We start from the raw sequence: 17,286 nt of genomic DNA, 5'->3' as shown, positions 1-17,286 counted from the left end.
CACATGCCTGGGTTTCAGTTCCTCCCTTTTTCTCACTGTCTCAGAGTTCCAGTTCTTTTAAGATGCAGCTCAAGTACCATCTTCTCTTTTTTTGTTTGTTTTTTTAGGCAATTGGAGTTAAGTGACTTGCCCAGGGTCACACAGCTAGTAAGTGACAAGTGTTTGATCTGAGGCCTGATGTGAACTCAGGTCCTCCTTTCAGGGCCGCTGTATCCACTGCGCCACCAAGCTGCCCCCGTACTATCTTCTCTTTGAAGACTTTCCTGATTCCTCCACCTCTTAGTGCTCTCCCTTCCAAACTACCTTGTATTTAACTCCTTTGTTTTAATTTTATTTACTTAATATTTATACTGTAGACACTTAGGTATGTACTTACTTTTCTCCTTAAGAATAATACCTACTTTTGAGTAGGTATTATTTCCCCAGCATTTAGCAAAGTGCCTCATATATAGTAGGTGTTTTAAAAATGCTCATAATAATTGGATGCTCATGACTGATGGGCTAACACTTTAATGGAGAGAAAAGTTACCGAAGTGATACCTTATAAAGCTAAAAACAATAAGACAATATATTTGGAGAAACAAAATGCATTTCTGGAAAGTCCTATAATCTCAAGGAAAATAAAAGAACAGAACTAGGAATGAAGGAAAAATATCACTTGTAGGCCTCAAATTATATTTTAAAGCAATAATAATCCAAACTCTTTGGTATTGGTTAACTATGGATTAAAAACAAAAATAGATCAATGGAAGAGTAGATAAGGAAGAATCAGAAATAATCATTAACAAAAGCTTAGTGTTCTTTAAACCAGAGAACATAAATTATTTGGAGAAAGACCGCTGTTGGGAAAATGGGAAAGTAGTTTGGCAGTAGTTAAGTTTAGAACAACATCTTACAATGGATACCCCAGTAAACAAATGAAATGTGACCTGAATATAAAAGGTCATACCATCAAAAGATCGGGTACTTCTCACCGTTACAGTGGGGAGTTGAAGTGGGGAGTTGAAGCGGGCAGTGAAAATCATTAACTGAACAAAGGATGAACAAAAAACAAAAAAGTAGGTTATTCTAATTATATGCAGTGGAAAACCTTGTGCTTGAACAAAATCAATAAACAGTTTTCAAAAGAAATGCAAACTATTATCAGCCATATGAAAGATATAAATCACTTTGTAAGAGAAATATAAATCTCATGCTCAGCAAATTGACAAATAACAAAATATGGGAATAATTAGTATCAGAGAAGCTTCAGAAAAATAGTAACATGATAATACACTGTTGGTGAAACTATGCATTAGTTAAATCCTCCTGAAAAACAGTTTAGAATTATTTAATAAAGTGACTAAAATGCCAATGTCCTTTGGCCCAGAGATCTCTCTTCCAGGCATGAGTCCCAGGGAAGGTAAAGACAAAAATGTCCTATATACATTAAAATATTCATCGGTAACACTTTTTGCAGTAGCAAAGAATTGGAAACAAAGGAAATACCCATCAATTAGGAATTAGCTAAACATGTGGTTATATGTGGAATATTACTATATGATAAGAAATAAATAATATAATCCAGAAAAACATGAGAAGACATGAAGCAGCACAGCATGAAGTAAGGGTCCAGGGGAATGAGATGCACAGTGACTACAATAATGTAAATTGAAGGAAGAAAAAAAGAAACAACATTGAATGCTTTGTAATTATAATGATCAAGTATGGTCCCAGAGAAGAGTTGAAAAAAATTTACCTCTTTTCTGTCCTTGAAGAAATGAAGAACTATGGGTATGATGGATAATTGTCAGATAAAGTTAGTGTGTTAATTGGGTTTGCTGAACTGGTCTTTTTTCCCCCTCTCTTCCGTGGGAGGGCTGTCACGGTAGGAGAGGGGGGAGGGATATATTAAAAAAAAATGAAGGTGATATAAAAACAAAAGGTGTTAATAAAAATAAGATTAAAAGTCCTACAATAAATTCCCTTAGTTCTTTTTTTATTTCACATTTAGTGATTATTTACTTATTGTTCTGCCACTAAATCTTTTTTTTCTTTGTTTCAGATCTCTTTATGAGTCTTCTGTTAGAACTTTGGATGAACTTTTGAGGTTATAACCGAGGAATCATCTTCCTTCCAGTGTGTAAAAAGGAAGAAAAAGTACTGATTTCAGAAAATGTTTTAAACATATGATGTATATATTGTATTTACATTTTCAAGAATCTATACTACATGGGGAGGTTATTAGGTGGAAAATTTGTGTTTTACCTTACAATTGCTATTAAAGTATCTTTAGTAAATCTGTTTAATATCTCTTTTCTATGTCCACATATATATATATATATATACATGTGAACTCGTGTAGTTACATAAAATATTCTCAAATGTCAGTGGTGTAAAAAAAGGGAATATTCTTGTCTTAGGAAACTAAAAGACATAAAATTAACATACAAATAAATAATACATCAAAAATACACAAAAACAATGAGCAAATGAATTATGTTTAATAAAGGAAAAGATATTTTTAGAAAATCCAATTAGTAATGGAGTTGTGTCCAATTTATTACAGCTATAAATATGTAATTTAAAATCTGTCTTACACATAATGGAGCAGTACTGGAAAAGGGGTAGTGGAAATGTCCTGTGTGCTGACAACTACCCTGAGGAAAACACAGATACACTCTCTAAATAATTGTCTTGAGCAGTAAAGTGAGGACAAAAGTGACCAATCTGAACACAGTTCTCCCACTTGATACTTGGTCTCTACAACTATAAATAACATTATTATCTGAGAGGTCAAGTAAACCTGGGACTCCTCCCTAAGCTCCTTTTCTTTTTTTCTCTGATGGTTGCCCTAGTTGTGGAGGGAAATTGTGTTCCAAGCTTGTTAAAGTGTGTAGTCCTTCACAGAGCTATGCTGACTAATCTCTCCTATCTTCTTTGTGCTCTGTAGTGACTAATTTGTGCCAAAGGCTATGTAATGTGACAGACGTGCGTTGTTTTGAGCCAGCACGATTGTGGCCCTGGTGTCCTCTCCAGTCTCCCAGTTAAGAAGGAAACTGTATGGGATAAAATGTTTAGTACTTTTAAAAATATGGTTCTTTGATGACATGAGCATTTTGGAGTGAGGATTTACCAAAAGACTCCTGATAAAAGCTGAATTAAACATCTGTATCCAAGTCGACCTCATAATCTAGAGTTGGAAGAGATCTTACAGACCAGCTCACTCAACACTCTGATTTTACAAATTATGAAACTGAGGTATGGGGTGAGGTGAACTCACCTGGTCAGAATCTCATAGTGAGTGTCAGGGCCAGGACTGGAACCTGCCTCCTCCAGATCACAGTCCACTGCCCTTGTCATCACACCATGCTTCATCAGTCCTGATGTGTACATTTTGTCTATCCTATCCTTTTCTTGCTTTAAAACTGCTATGCAGTATTTGGCAAAATTGTTGGCAAAGGTGGAAAGCAGTCTGGCAGAAATTGGGCATAGACCAATATTTTACACAATTTACCAAGACAAGGTCAAAATGGATACACGACCTAGATACAAAGAGAAATATTACAAAGAAAGTTTGAAGAACATGGAATATATTACCTATCAGACAACGGATAGGTGAATAATTTATGAGAGTGATGTGAGGTGTAAAATGGATAATTTTGATTACACAAAAATAAAGTTTTCGTACAAATAAATGTAAGATCAGAAGAAAAGCAGAAAATTGAGAAAATATAGACAGTTTCTCAGATAAAGGTCTCATATCTCAAATATATAAAGAACTTTGTCAAATCTTAGGAGATTATGAGCCATTTTCCAATTGATAAATGGTCAAAGGATATGAGCAGGCAGTTTTCTGATGAAGAAATCAAAACTAGTCATGAAAAAATGCTCTAAGTTATTATTGATTGGAAAAATGCAAATTAAAACCACCTTGATATAACATTTTACATCTATCAGATTAGCTAAAACGATTGAAAGGAAAAGCGACAAATGTTGGGAGGGATGTGAAGAAATTGAGATACTAATTCACTGTTGGTGAAACTGTGAACTGATTCAACCGTTTTGTTTGTTTTGCTTTTTGGTGAGGCAAGCAGGGTTAAGTGACTTGTCCATAGTCACACAGCTAGTAAGTGTCAAATGTCTGAGGTCTTTCTGACTCCAAGGCCAGAGCTCTATCCACTGCACCACCTAGCTGCCCCTGATTCAAACATCTTGGAGAGCTATTTGGAATTATACCCAAAGAGTTATTAAACTGCCTGTATTTTTTGACCGAACAATACCACCACTAGGTCTATTTCCAAAGATGATTAGGGAAAAAGGAAAAGAACTTATATGTTCTAAAATATTTATAGCAGCTCTCATTGTGGTGGCAAAGAACTGGAAATTGTGGGGATGCCCATCAATTGGGGAATGGCTAAACAAATTTTGGTATATGATTGTGATGGAATACTACTATGTTCTAAGAAATGATGAGCTTGTTTTAGAAAAATATGGATAGACTTGCACAAAATAATAAAGAGCAAACTGAGTACCAAGAGAATAAAAATTAAAAAATGAGAATAAAAAAAAAAGAAGAAAAATAGAACAGAAGAAAAAAGTAACAAATAGTATGCTTCGATCTGCATTCAAACTCCATAGTTCTTTCTTTGGACATGGATAGCATTTTCCATCATGAGACCTTTGGAGATGTCTTAGTTCCTTGCCTTGCTGAGAAGGGATAAATCTATCAATGTTAGTCATCATACAATGTGACTGTTATTGTGTACAACATTCTCCTGGTTCTGCTCACTTCACTCAGCATCAGTCCGTACGAGTCTTGCCAGGTTTTTCTGAAGTCTGCCTGCTCATCATTTCTTATAGGACAATAGTATTCCATTGCATTCATATACCACAGCTTGTTCAGCCATTCCACAATTGATGGGCATCCTCTCAATTTCCAGTTCTTTGCCACCATGAAAAGAGCTGCTATAAATATTTTTGTACATGTGGGTCCTTTTCCCATTTTTATGATCTCTTTGGGATACAGCTCTAGAAGTGCTATTGCTGGGTCAAACAGTATGCACATTTTTATAGCTCTTTGGGCGTAGTTCCAAATTGCTCTCCAAAATGGTTGAATCATTTCACAACTCCACCAACAATGCATTAGTGTTTTAATTTTCCCACATCTCCAACATTTATCATTTTCCTGTTTTGTCATGTTGGCCAGACTGATAGGTGTGATGTGATACCTCAGAGTTGTTTTGATTTGCATTTCTCTAATCAATTGAATATATTCTTTTAAAGAAAAGAAAGCTGTACATAAATAGACATTCTCATTTTTACATATAACCAATCCTTTCTGTTGTGCTTTATCTGGAAATGTTTGTTTGTTTGTTTTGGTGTTCACTAAATTCACAATTTAAAAAAATTAAGTTTTTAAATGTAGGAAAACATGGTTCAAGAGTAAGAAGCCAGATAATCCAAAGTCTTATAGATTTTGTAGAAGCTTCATGCCCATGATTGTGGATCATTGCCATTGCAAATCTGAGGAATCAAAATGATGTAAATGGGTGACCTTTCTCAGCTAGGTGGTACAGTGGATAGAGGGCTGAACCTGGAATTGGGAAGACCTGTGTTCAGATATAGTCTCAAATACTTACTATGTGACCATAGGCAAGGCAATCAACCTCTGTTTGCTTCAGTTTACCTTCTGTAAAATGGGGATAATAATAGCACCCACCTCCCAGGGTTGTTGTGGAGATCAAATTCGATAATAGTTGTAAAGCACTTGGCACATAGTAAGTGCTATATAAATTTCAACTATCATTGTTATTATTTTTAAGACTAGTTTTACTCAGCTTGTAGAGATACATTTGTCAAACAGAGCAAAGATACATGTTGACAATTCTGAGTTTTTGCCTAGCCCTATGGTCCCCCCATGGTTCTTCTTTCATGAAGATAAATGCTAGAGTGGTGGGAGGTGGAGTGCAGCCAAGGGTCCACCAGATCTCAGGGAGCAGGCAGCTGCCATATTGGATGTTTTTTTATAGGGTCGTAAGGATGCTGAGGACATACAAAGTATAAAGCCTTGCATTAGGCATGAAACAAAGAAGTCTTTAAGCTTTAGCCGTCTATGGAGTAGAGATTAAGCAGCAACCTTTAATTCTTACATCCTTGTAACTATCTGCTCCACGAACTAGGGGCTTACCCGTTGAAATGCTGTATCACAGGGACAGCTCAAGCCCAGGGCAATGTGCCCAGGCCTGGCTGTGATATACCACGTGTATATATGAGAAATACTTTTTTCCTCCCAAGAAGAGTAGGAAGGCACTGGCAAACATTAAGTGGCATTCAATTCAATTCTGAAAGTATTATTAAGGTGAAAAAGATCCATATGCACAAAAATATTTAGAGCACCTCTTGTCATAGTGGCAAAAACAATGAAATTAAGGAGGAGCCATTAGTAAATGGCTAAACTAATTATAGTATATGAATGGAGTGGAATATTATTGCAATATAAGAAACTATGAAATGGATGGTTTCTGAGAAAGATGGGAAGACTTTTATGAACTGAAGCAGAGTAAAATGAGAAACAAGTAGGCTAGTCTGGACAGAATGTAGAGTGTGTGAGACGGAGTAATGTGAATTTACTTTGGAAAAGTATATTGCAGCCAAACAGTGAAATTCTTTAAATAAAATAGTTTTTGTTTTAGAGACAGTAATGAGCCACTGAAGCTTCTTAAGCTTGAAGGACATTGTTAGACCTGTGCCAGAGTAGTATCAATGTGGTAGTTGTGGGGAGGATGGATTAGAGGGACAGGTTTGAAGTACAAGGACCATTTAGGAAGCTTTTGAAATGACCTAGACTCAAGGTAGTGAGGGCTTGAACAAGTGAATATATGAATGGAGAGAAGTAGGAGGATGCAAGAGATATTGGGGAGGTAGAATTAGCTTGACTTGGCAACTAATTGGGTATGGGGGGTAAGGGAGAAGGAAGAGTTAAAGATGGCTCCAAGATTAACAACCTGGGTAACTGGACAGGATAGTGGTACCTTCAAAGGAAAAGGGGAAGTTTTTTTCTTTAATTTTTAAAATTTTTTTTTATTTTTAACATGTGTTTTTAAAACTTTGGGTTACAAATTTTCTCCCTTCCTCCCTCCCCACCCACCCTCATTGAAAAGGCAAGCATCTCGATACAGGTTATAGATGTGTAGTCATGCAAAACACTTTAGTCCTGTTGTGAAAAACTAGGTATATTTCTCTTCATCTTATCCTACCCCCCATTTATTCTATTCTCTCTTTTGACCCTGTCCCTCCTCAGAAGTGTTTGCTTTTGATATCCCCTCCCTCAATTTGCCCTCCCTTCTATCAGCCCCCTGCTCTCTTGTCCCCTTCCCCCCTTATTTTCCTGTAGAGTAAGATAGATTTCCTTACCCCATTGTGTATGTTATTCCCTCCTTAAGCCAAATCCTATGAGAATAAGATTCACTCATTCCCTCTCACCTTCCCCCATTTCTTCTCCACTGTAAAAGCCTTTTCTTGTCTGTTTCATGTGAGATATTTTACCTAATTCTACTTCTCCCTTTCTCCTTCTCCCAGTATAATCTTCTCCCACCCCTTAATTTTATTTTTTAGATATCACCCCTTCATCTTCAACTCACCCTGTGTCCTCTATTTATCTATATCTATACAAACATATAATTTTTTCCCTGCCACTACCCTAATACTGACAAAGGACTCATGAGTTACAAATATCATCTTTCCCTGCAGGAATGTAAACAGTTCAACCTTAATAAGTCTCTTATGATTTCTCTTTCCTGTTTACCTCTTCCATGTTTCACTTGAGTCTTGTATTTGAAGGTCAAATTTTCTATTCAGCTCTGGTCTTTTCCACAGGAATGCTTTAAAGTCTTCTATTTCATTGAATGACCATTTTTTTACCGTGAAGGATTATACTCAGTTTTGCTGGGTAGGTGATTCTAGGTTGTCGTCCTAATTCCTTTGCCCTCTGGAATATCATACTCCATGCCCTCTGGACCCTTAATGTAGAAGTTGCTAAATCTTGTGTTACCCTGATTGTGTTTCCACAATACTTGAATTGTTTCCTTCTGGCTGCTTGCAATATCTTCTCCTTGACCTGGGAATTCTGGAATTTGGCTACAACATTCCTAGGAGTTTTCCTTTGGGGATCTCTTTCAGGAGGTGATTGGTGGATTCTTTCAATTTCTGTTTTGCCCTCTGGTTCTAAAATATCAGGGCAGTTTTGCTGGATAATTTCTTGAAAGATGATGTTTAGGTCCTTTTTTTGATCATGGCTTTCAGATAGTCCAATAATTTTTAAGTTCTCTCTCCTGGATCTATTATCCAGGTCAGTTGTTTTTCCAATGAGATATTTCACATTCTCTTCTGTTTTTTCATTCCTTTTGATTAGTGTTACAGTGCCTTGATTTCTCAAATTGTCCCTATCTTCCAATTTCTCCATTCTAATTTTTAAAGTATTTTCTTTAGTAAGCTTTTGGACTTCCTTTTCCATTTGGCTAATTTTGCTTTTAAAGGCATTCTTCTCCTCATTGGCTTTTTGGACCTCTTTTGCCATTTGGGTTAGGCTATTTTTTAAGGTGCTATTTTCTTCAGTATTTTTTTGGGTCTCCTTTAGCGTCACTCTCAGTTTTTCCTCTACTTCTCTTACTTGCTTCTCAAAATCCTTTTTGAGCTCTTCCATGGCCTGGGACCAATTCATATTTTTCTTGGAGGCTTTGGATATAGGAGCTTTGGCTTCGTTGTCTTCTTCTGTTTGTATGTTTTGATCTTCTTTGTCATCAAAGTAAGATAATATAGTCTGACTCTTTTTGCGCTGCTTGCTCATGATCCCAGCCAATTACTTGAGTTATAAACTTTTTGTTAAGGTAAGAGTCTGTTTCCAGTGTGGACAATGCACTGTTTCAAGCTTCAGGGGTTTTGTGCAGCTGTGTTCAGAGATACTTCTAGGGACTTGTAAATTTTCAGTTCTTCCAAGGTGCTATGATCAAGAGTGAGGTGTTTACTCCTTTCCTGGCCTGTGCTCTGGTCTATGAGCACTCTTTTCTGTCTTAGAACTGTGAGGAGGATTTCCTCTTCACAGCCACTACAAGCTCCACCAAGCCAGCACTCCTCCTTGCCCCAGAACTGTGACCCAGATCCAAGCACCGGCAAAGCAAGAGAAACCTGCACCAGAAGAGAGATCCCTGCAATCCCCCTCTGATCAGCCACTTGATTCCTCCTCAGTCTGTGGGCTGGAAGCTCAGGAGGCAGCTGCTGCTTCCGCTGAGCTCGGGGCCTGGAGCTGAGACCACTGGCTTCTCTCTCTCCCTGCTGACACAGACTTTTCCCACTGACCTTCCAAGTTGTCTTTGGCGTTCCTGGGTTGAGAAGTCTGGAAACTGCCACAGCTGTCTGCGATTCAGTCCTCTGAGGTCTGCTTCAGGGTCTCTGCGGCCTGCGTGCCCATGCCAAACTGCGCTCTTTTCCCTACCCGGCATGATATACCTTTCTGATCAACCATCCAGGCTGTCTTGGGCTGGAAATTTGTTTTGCTCTGTCTTTTTGTGGGTTCTGCTGCTTTAGAATTTGTTTAGAGCCATTTTTTTATAGGTATTTGGAGGGGTTTGGGGCAGAGCTCAAGCAAGTCACTACTTTTACTCCGCCATCTTGGCTCTGCCCCCGAAAAGGGGACGTTTTGAGAAAAGAGGGAAGGTTTTAAAGGTGAGATAAGTTGCATTTTAGGCATGTTGAGTTTGAAATGTTTATGGAAAATATAGGTAGAAATTTCTAGGAAGCAGTTGGTGATACAGGATAGGATATGTACATTTCAGAATCATCTTCGTAGAACTGCTAATTGAACCTATGGAAGTGGATAATATTACCAATAGATATGGCCTGGGAGAATAGAAGGAAAGAAGAGGTTATATTCTTTTGAAGAAATTCAACATATTTATAGGATAATTAAATTTAAGTAAGATGCATGCAGATTAATGGGGTTAGGACATAGCTAATGATCTAGCAAAGGGGTCAGAAAAGTCAGGTAAGAGGAGAACCAAGAGAAAGCAGTGTCATGAATCAATAATCCATAAGCATTTATTGAGTATCTACTATGTGCCAGGCACTGACAGGTACTGGGAATGCAAATATAGAAAAAAAAACAATTCTATACTCTTGAGGAGTTTATATTCTATTAGAAAAGACAGCATATAGACATATAAGAATTACATAATAAATAAAATGTAGTTAAATATTAGTTATGGAGAAGGGCATAACTTGAGCTACATTTTAAAGGAAGTAAGGGATTCTGTGAAGCAAAAGAGGGAGTGCATTGCAAACGGGACAGCTAATGCAAAAGCCTGGAGATGAAATGCTACGTGTGAGGAGCAGCAAGATCAGTTTGACTAGACTGTAGAGTATCGGAAAAAAGAGTGATATATAATTAGCCTGAGAAGGTAGATTGAGACCAAGTTGTGAAGGACTTTAAAAGCCAAACTGAGGAGTCTATATTTTATCTGAGAGGCAAAAGGAAGTCACTGAAGTTTGTTGAGTAACAGTAATGTGGTTGCATTTAAGAAAAATCACCTTGGTAGCTCATTGGAGAGTATTTTGGAGCAAAGAGATATTTAAGACGTAAAAACCAATTAGGAGATTGGTATAATAATCTAGGCAAAAGGTGTAAGGGCTTAAACTAAGGTGGTGACTGAGTAGAGAGAAGGGGCAGTATGCAAGGAATGTAGGGGTAGAAATGGCAAGGTTTGCCAACTTATTAGATATGTAGAATAAGGAAGAGTGAAGAATTGAGGGTTACACTAAGGTTAAGCATTTGAGATGTGCATGGGATACCTATTTTGAAATGTCCATCAGGCGGGTGGTGATACAGAATGGAAGCTCAAGGGGAACACTAGGGTTGGATTTATAGATCTGTCAGTCTTCTGCATAGAAATGATAATTACAGAGAGAGAGAGAAAGAGAGAGAGAGAGAGAGAGAGAACCTTGGGGTATATGGTTGAGGGGCAAGATAACAATGATAAATCATCAAAGGGTCCTGAGAAGTGTTAGCTCTCCTTTCCACTTGTATCTCATTTGTAGATATGATAAACGTGATCCAAATGATCAGGTGATGGTTGTTGTCTCTCTAAATAAATGATACAGTTATCTAAAGGAAGATAACATTGAAAGGCATTCTGGTAATAAAACATACCTCTTTCTCTGCGTAGAGGTGGTAGGCTGTAGGTATCAGTAAGAACAAGTCTATTATCTCTGCCGACTACCTTACAGTCCTTTTCAAACATAAATGTAGCCATTCAAAGTCTGAAATGGGTACTCCCTTACATCTCTATTACCTTCCTCTTACATCCTGCAAATTTGGCTAGTCAAAGTCTGAAAACCTTGTAATTTCACCAAGTGCATTGAGGGAATCGACCACCCCCCCTCCTGCCCACACGCATCCCTTCACATGAATAACATGGAGTAGGGGGACTGGCCAATAAGGGCCCAGTCCTTAGAGCATGTGCAATACCTGCATGGAGGTTTAGTGGACCCCCTTCCATAAAATGTGTGATGTGGAGGGATCTTTTACCACCCTGATTTAGAGTTTCTGTTTCCTGTAGGTTTACTGTATGGTGACTAAAAGACCTTTAATTGGTTGGTAAGTCAGAACTGAATGTACATTTCAAAAGCCTCAAACATTCAAAATCTCTGTCTCTTCCCTGGAGGCAAAAACTTGGGGTCTTAAAGTGAGGGAAGGGCCTCAGGTCTGCCATCCCATCAGGCTGCTCTGTGGCTATAGCACAGCTGCTTCTTTTGACTGTATGTTTTTTTTTTAAATTCTTTTTTACTCTTCCGTGAATGAGTACATGAGACGGAATGGACCAGGTTATGATCTTGTGAGATTTGAAACTTTGCAGGAGGCTTTAGAGGTCCAATACCTGGAGTCAGTAGCAGAGACTGTTGGTAATTGCAGGAGCCAGGTCTGGTGATCATGAAGTCCTAAGGATCAGCCTGCTTGACCCAGTTTAGTAGGGAATTAATTCAACAGCAGGGACACAGTACCACACCCAGAAGGAATTTGGTGAGGGGTATGTTTTGTGCCAACCACTTTAAGTTTGATCTCATTCTGGCCAAGGGCTGAGATGTGCATAGGAGAGGATGCTCCTGGTTTGGGATTTTGTTGTACTGTGGTCTTTGCTATACCTTCTCAGTAAATATCCCTTTATTATGGTTTATTGGTTAAATGATATTAGGGAGATATCAACAGTCAGTTGATATTAGGGGGAAGCATAGGGGCTTTTGAGTAATAGTACTAGGACACTCCAACTAGTCTAGGTCAGAGATGTCATACATATGCCTTGCAGGCTGAATTATGGACATACCCAGTTCCCAAGTATGACCCCAAACCAGATTAAAATATAATTAGGAAATATTTAGCAAATAAAATTTTAAAAATTGAATACAAATAATGTTAGCATGTGGTTTTCTAAGTCAGTATGTGGCCTACAGAGATCTTTATGTATGGTCTAATGGCCCCATTTCTATTTGAGTTTGACACAACCGCTATAGATTACCTTGAGACCCCTGAAGGAAAAGGGTCCTGATATAATTATGGGTTGGGAGAGTGAGCCCAGAGCCCTCCAAGTATGTCTTTCAGTGTACAAGCTGGCCATAAATGACCAGCATGTGCTTTTAGTACAAGGTGCCTCCCTTTTATAAAGTTTATCTTTTATGTCCTATATACACAGCAAATCATCCCTGCTATAAAACTGCTCCTTATGCATAGGCATGGGGGGATGAGTTACATTAAACGTGAGATTAAGGTAATGCTTTTATATAAGCATTCAATAGTGTTGAATGAAATAATCAACATGCTCAAGGAAACAGAGACATGAGGGATCTATTCATTTGCTTCTCTACAACAAGGTCAGAGTCATTTTATAGTTGCTATCGTAGCTTAAAGGCTAAATTCAAGCTTGCTTTCTCTTTTCCTTAAGGAAATGATTTCTTTCTCTGTTTCCTAGATTTCCCTGTTCAGAATCTTTTGCTGACAAGAAGCCTAAATCTTCCTGTCTTTAATTTAATCAAATTACTCCAATTAGACCCCCTTCCCTTAACATAATTAGTTTCTCTCTGTTGTTTGCACTCTTCAAATACTTGTAAACAAAGATCATACTTCTAGGAGTCCTATTTATGCAAGCTTTCCATGCAGAGTAAAATATTTTCCTTTCCTATCTTTCAGTCTGTAGGTCATTTTATTTAAAACTTCTTTAAACTGCCTCTATTTACTTCATCTCAGAAAGATTCTGAGAGTGAAAAATAAAAAACAAGTCCCAAAGTTTTGAAAAGGGTAGAATTCCAAATTTCTTTCCTAAGCTTGCTTTTTGGAACTTGGAACATATTTCCCAATAGAAAGGGTGCTATATATGGTGGTCAGGTTTCCAATCCTTTAACCCAAAATAATATAGGCTTCAGTCATAATCTAGGCAGGGGTGTGCTGGTAATTTAGCAATAACCAGCTCTGGGTGGGTGAGAAGGGAGAGAAGTACCCTGAGATGGTTTGAAAGTTCAATCTGCATTATTAACATTTTTATCCATTACTTTCTTAAGAATAGTCAATAAAACAATAAATCAAGACCTGATTTGTAGCATTTGCTGATTTTGAGGAGTAAATGCTCACATTAAAAATTTAACAATCAGTTCTTTGAGACTCCAGTATACTGCTGAATCTAGGTGATAGATTGGGTTTACTTTCTTTTGATTAACCTAGCTATGTAAGGTTAACCTATCTCATTATCAGTAAGCAACTTGAATTCTTTAGTTCTAACAGTCTAAAAAAAAAAGGACAAGATGGCCTTTAGTCTTCTTTTTTAAAAATTTTTTCTCTAGTATTTTATTTTTCCCCAGTTACATGTAAAAACAATTTTAACATTCATTTTCATAAGTTGAGTTCCAAATTCCCTCCCCACCCCTCCTCATTGAGAAGGCAAGCAATTCAATGTAGGTTATACATGTGTAGTCATGCAAAACACTTCCATAATAGTCTTGTTGTGAAAGACTAACTATATTTCCCTCCATCCTATCCCCCCCACTTATTCTATTCTCTCTTTTCACCCTGTCCCTCCTCAAAAGTGTTTTACTTCTGACTACCCCCTCGCCCAACCTGCCCTCCCTTCTATCACTCCCCGCATCCTCTTCCCCTCTACTTTCCTGTAGGATAAGATAGATTTCTATACTCAGTTGAACATGTGTGTTATTCCTTTTCTGAGCCAATTCTGATGAGAGTAAAGTTCACTCACTCCGTCTTATCTCCTCTCTCTTCCCCTTCACTGTAAAAACTTTTGCCTCTTTTATGTGAGATAATTTACTCCATTCTACCTCTCCTTTTTTCTTTCTCCCAATACATTCCTCTCTCACCCCATAATTTTATTTTTTAGATATCATCTTTTCATATTCAAGTCACACCTGTGCCCTCTGTCTATATATACTCCTTCTAACTACACTAATAATGAGAAAGTTCTTATGAGTTACAAATATCATCTTTCCATATATGAATTTAAACAGTTTAACCTTAATAAGTCCCTTATGGTGCTTGCTTCAGGAGTACATATACTAAAGTTGGAATGATACAGAGAAGATTAGCATGGTGCCTGTGCAAGGATGACATGCAAATTCATGAAGTGTTCCATATTTTTACAGGACTTGTTTAAACCCTAAACCACTGTTTTTTCCCAGTTGGGGTATGATTGTTCTATTTACTATTTTGTACAAATAAAGAAAACGGCGAGTTACAAAAAAATAAGTGTCTTATGACTTCTCTTTCTTCTTTACTCTTTCATGCTTCCCTTGAGTCTTGTATTTGAAAGTCAAGTTTTCTATTTAGCTCTGGTCTTTTCTCAAGAATGCATGAAATTCCTCTATCTCATTGAATATGCATTTTTTCATCTCATGGATTATACTGTTTTGCTGGGTAGGCGATTCTTAGCTTTTTTTTGCCCAATTACTCTTTTGGCTCTTTTGCCTTCCAGAAATCATATTCCAAGACCTCTGATCCTTTAATGTAGAAGCTGCTAAATCCTGTGTTATCCTGATTGTGTTTCCACAATACTTGAATTGTTTCTTTCTGACCGCTTGCAGTATTTTCTCCTTGACCTGGGAAATCTGGAATTTGGCTATAATATTCCTGGAAGTTTTCCTTTGGGGATCTTTTCAGTAGGTGATTGGTGTATTCTTTCAATTTCTATTTTACTTTCTGGTTCTAGAATATTAGGGCTATTTTCCTTGACAATTTCTTGAAAGATGATGTCTAGGGTCTTTTTTTGATCGTGGCTTTCAGGTAATCCAATAATTTTTAAATTATCTCTCCTGGATCTATTTTCCAGGTCAGTTGTTTTTCCAATGAGATATTTCACATTATCTTCTATTTTTTTCATTCTTTTGGTTTTGTTTTATGATTTGTTGATTTCTCATAAAGTCATCAGCTTCCATTTGCTCCGTTCTAATTTTTAAGGAATTATTTTCTTCAGTAAACTTTTGGACCTTCTTTTCCATTTGGCCAATGCTGCTTTTTAAGGCATTCTTCTCCTAATTGGCTTTTTGGACCTCTTTTGCCATTTGGTTATTCTATTTTTAAGGTGTTATTTTCTTCAGTATTTTTGAGGTCTTGTTTATCAAGCTGTTGACTCATTTTTCATGATTTTCTTGCATCACTCTCATTTTTCTTCCCAATTTTTCCTCTACTTCTCTTACTTGATTTTCAAAATCCTTTTTGAGCTCTTTCATGGCCTGAGATCAGTTCATATTTTTCTTGGAGGTTTTAGATGTAAGAGCCACGACTTTATTGTCTTCTTTATGTTTTGATCTTCTTTGTAACCAAAGTAAGTTTCTATAGTCAGAGTTTTTTCTGTTGTTTGCTCATTTCCCAAGCCTATTACTTGACTTTTTAACTCTTTGTTAAGGTAGGGCTGTGCTTCAAGTGTGGAGGGCATACTGTCCCAAACTTCAGGGGTTTTGTGTAGCTGTTGTCAGAAATACTTCTAGGGACCTGTAAGTTTCCAGTTCTTCCAAGGTGGTATAATCTAAGGAGAGGTGTTTACTCCTTTCCTGGCCTGTGCTCTGGTCTGTGAGTGACTACAAGCACTCTTTCCTGCCCTGCAACTGCGAGAAGGGTCTCCTCTCCACTGCTACCACGAGCTCTGCTATGCTAGTGCTCCTCCTCACTCCAGGACTGCCACCCGTGACTGTGACCCAGATTCAAGGATGGGCAAAGTAGCAGATCCTGCTTCAGTGCTAGTGAAGAGATGCTTGTGATCTCCTTCTGACCAACTGCTCAATCCCCCCTCTGTCTGTGGGGTGAGAGAAGCAGCTGCTGCTGCTGCTGCGACTGCTGATTCATTCACTCCCAAGGCCTGCTCCTGGTTTGCTGGGGCCAGGGCTTTGCTGGCATGGCCTGTGCTAGACTCTCACCCAGGTCCAATAGACCTTTCCCGCTGACCTTCTGTCTTTGGTGTCTATGGGCTGAAAGCTCTGCAAACCACCCCTGCTGCCAGTGGTTCAGTCGCCCTGAGGCCTACTCTGGGTTTGCTAGGGCCTGGTCTTCCCTGGTGCAGCCTGTGCTAGACCTTCTCTGTCAGCCTGGTGCAACCGACCTTTCCTGTCAACCTTTCAGGTTGTCTTGGGCTAGAAATTTGTTTGACTCTGTCTTTTTATGGGTTCTGCTGCTCTAGAGGTAGAGAAATTCTATGAAAAACTTAATAACATCCTCCTAATTAAATTAACATATATTTTAATAATCAGTGACTTCAGTGCAAAGGTAGGCATAGGGAAGATGGTGAAAAATATGATGGAATATGTGGTTCAAGAGTAAGAAACAAGGAAGGACAAAAGCTTGGAGACACACCTGTATATTAAGAATATTTCCTTCTAAAGAGAGGCATGAGGTGGTGCAAAACACCAAATAAAATGATAAAAAAAAAATGAAATTGATTCCATTTTAGAAGATATACACACCATGGTTGATTACCAGCATGGGAGCTATTTCTGAGTTAGCCATACGAGTTTAGTCTGACAACTCACTTCTTAGAAGAAAGAAAAAAATCAATACCAAATTATAAGAAAGAATAAAGTCTGACAAATATATGGCAACTCCAACCTCAGTGGTTTAAGCGAACTATTAATGCTAAAAAAAAGGGGGGGGCAGTGTAGGAATAGGGTACAAGGACAGATTCCCCACTCAGACATTAAGTCCTACTTTCTGTGTGATGGTAGGGTAGACCCCTCTAGGACCTCTTTTATAGAGTGAACATGGATGTTTAT

The 17,286-nt window shown here is 37.9% G+C and overlaps 1 protein-coding gene and 1 non-coding gene across 4 annotated transcripts in view; both read left to right on the top strand.

Moving 5' to 3' along the window:
• Positions 1 to 2,279, top strand: part of NCAPG2 (non-SMC condensin II complex subunit G2) — a 101,005-nt gene extending 98,726 nt beyond the window's left edge. For all 3 annotated transcript variants that reach the window (XM_027840902.1, XM_027840903.1, XM_027840904.1), the window contains one exon: positions 2,045 to 2,279. In XM_027840902.1, the coding sequence (XP_027696703.1) occupies positions 2,045 to 2,096 (52 nt within the window). In that variant the 3' untranslated portion in view covers positions 2,097 to 2,279. The remainder of the gene's footprint in view (positions 1 to 2,044) is intronic.
• A 12,280-nt stretch (positions 2,280 to 14,559) lies between these two features.
• LOC114027192 lies at positions 14,560 to 14,666 on the top strand. The gene has a single exon (XR_003567222.1). It is a non-coding gene; the product is annotated as a U6 spliceosomal RNA (small nuclear RNA).
• Positions 14,667 to 17,286: the final 2,620 nt, after the last annotated feature.

Source organism: Vombatus ursinus, unplaced genomic scaffold, assembly GCF_900497805.2.
Source record: "Vombatus ursinus unplaced genomic scaffold, bare-nosed wombat genome assembly UNPS02014852.1, whole genome shotgun sequence".
Classification (NCBI taxonomy): Eukaryota; Metazoa; Chordata; class Mammalia; order Diprotodontia; family Vombatidae; genus Vombatus; species Vombatus ursinus.
The sequence above is the reverse complement of the archived record's forward strand: the minus strand, read 5'-3'. Positions and strand labels throughout refer to the sequence as shown.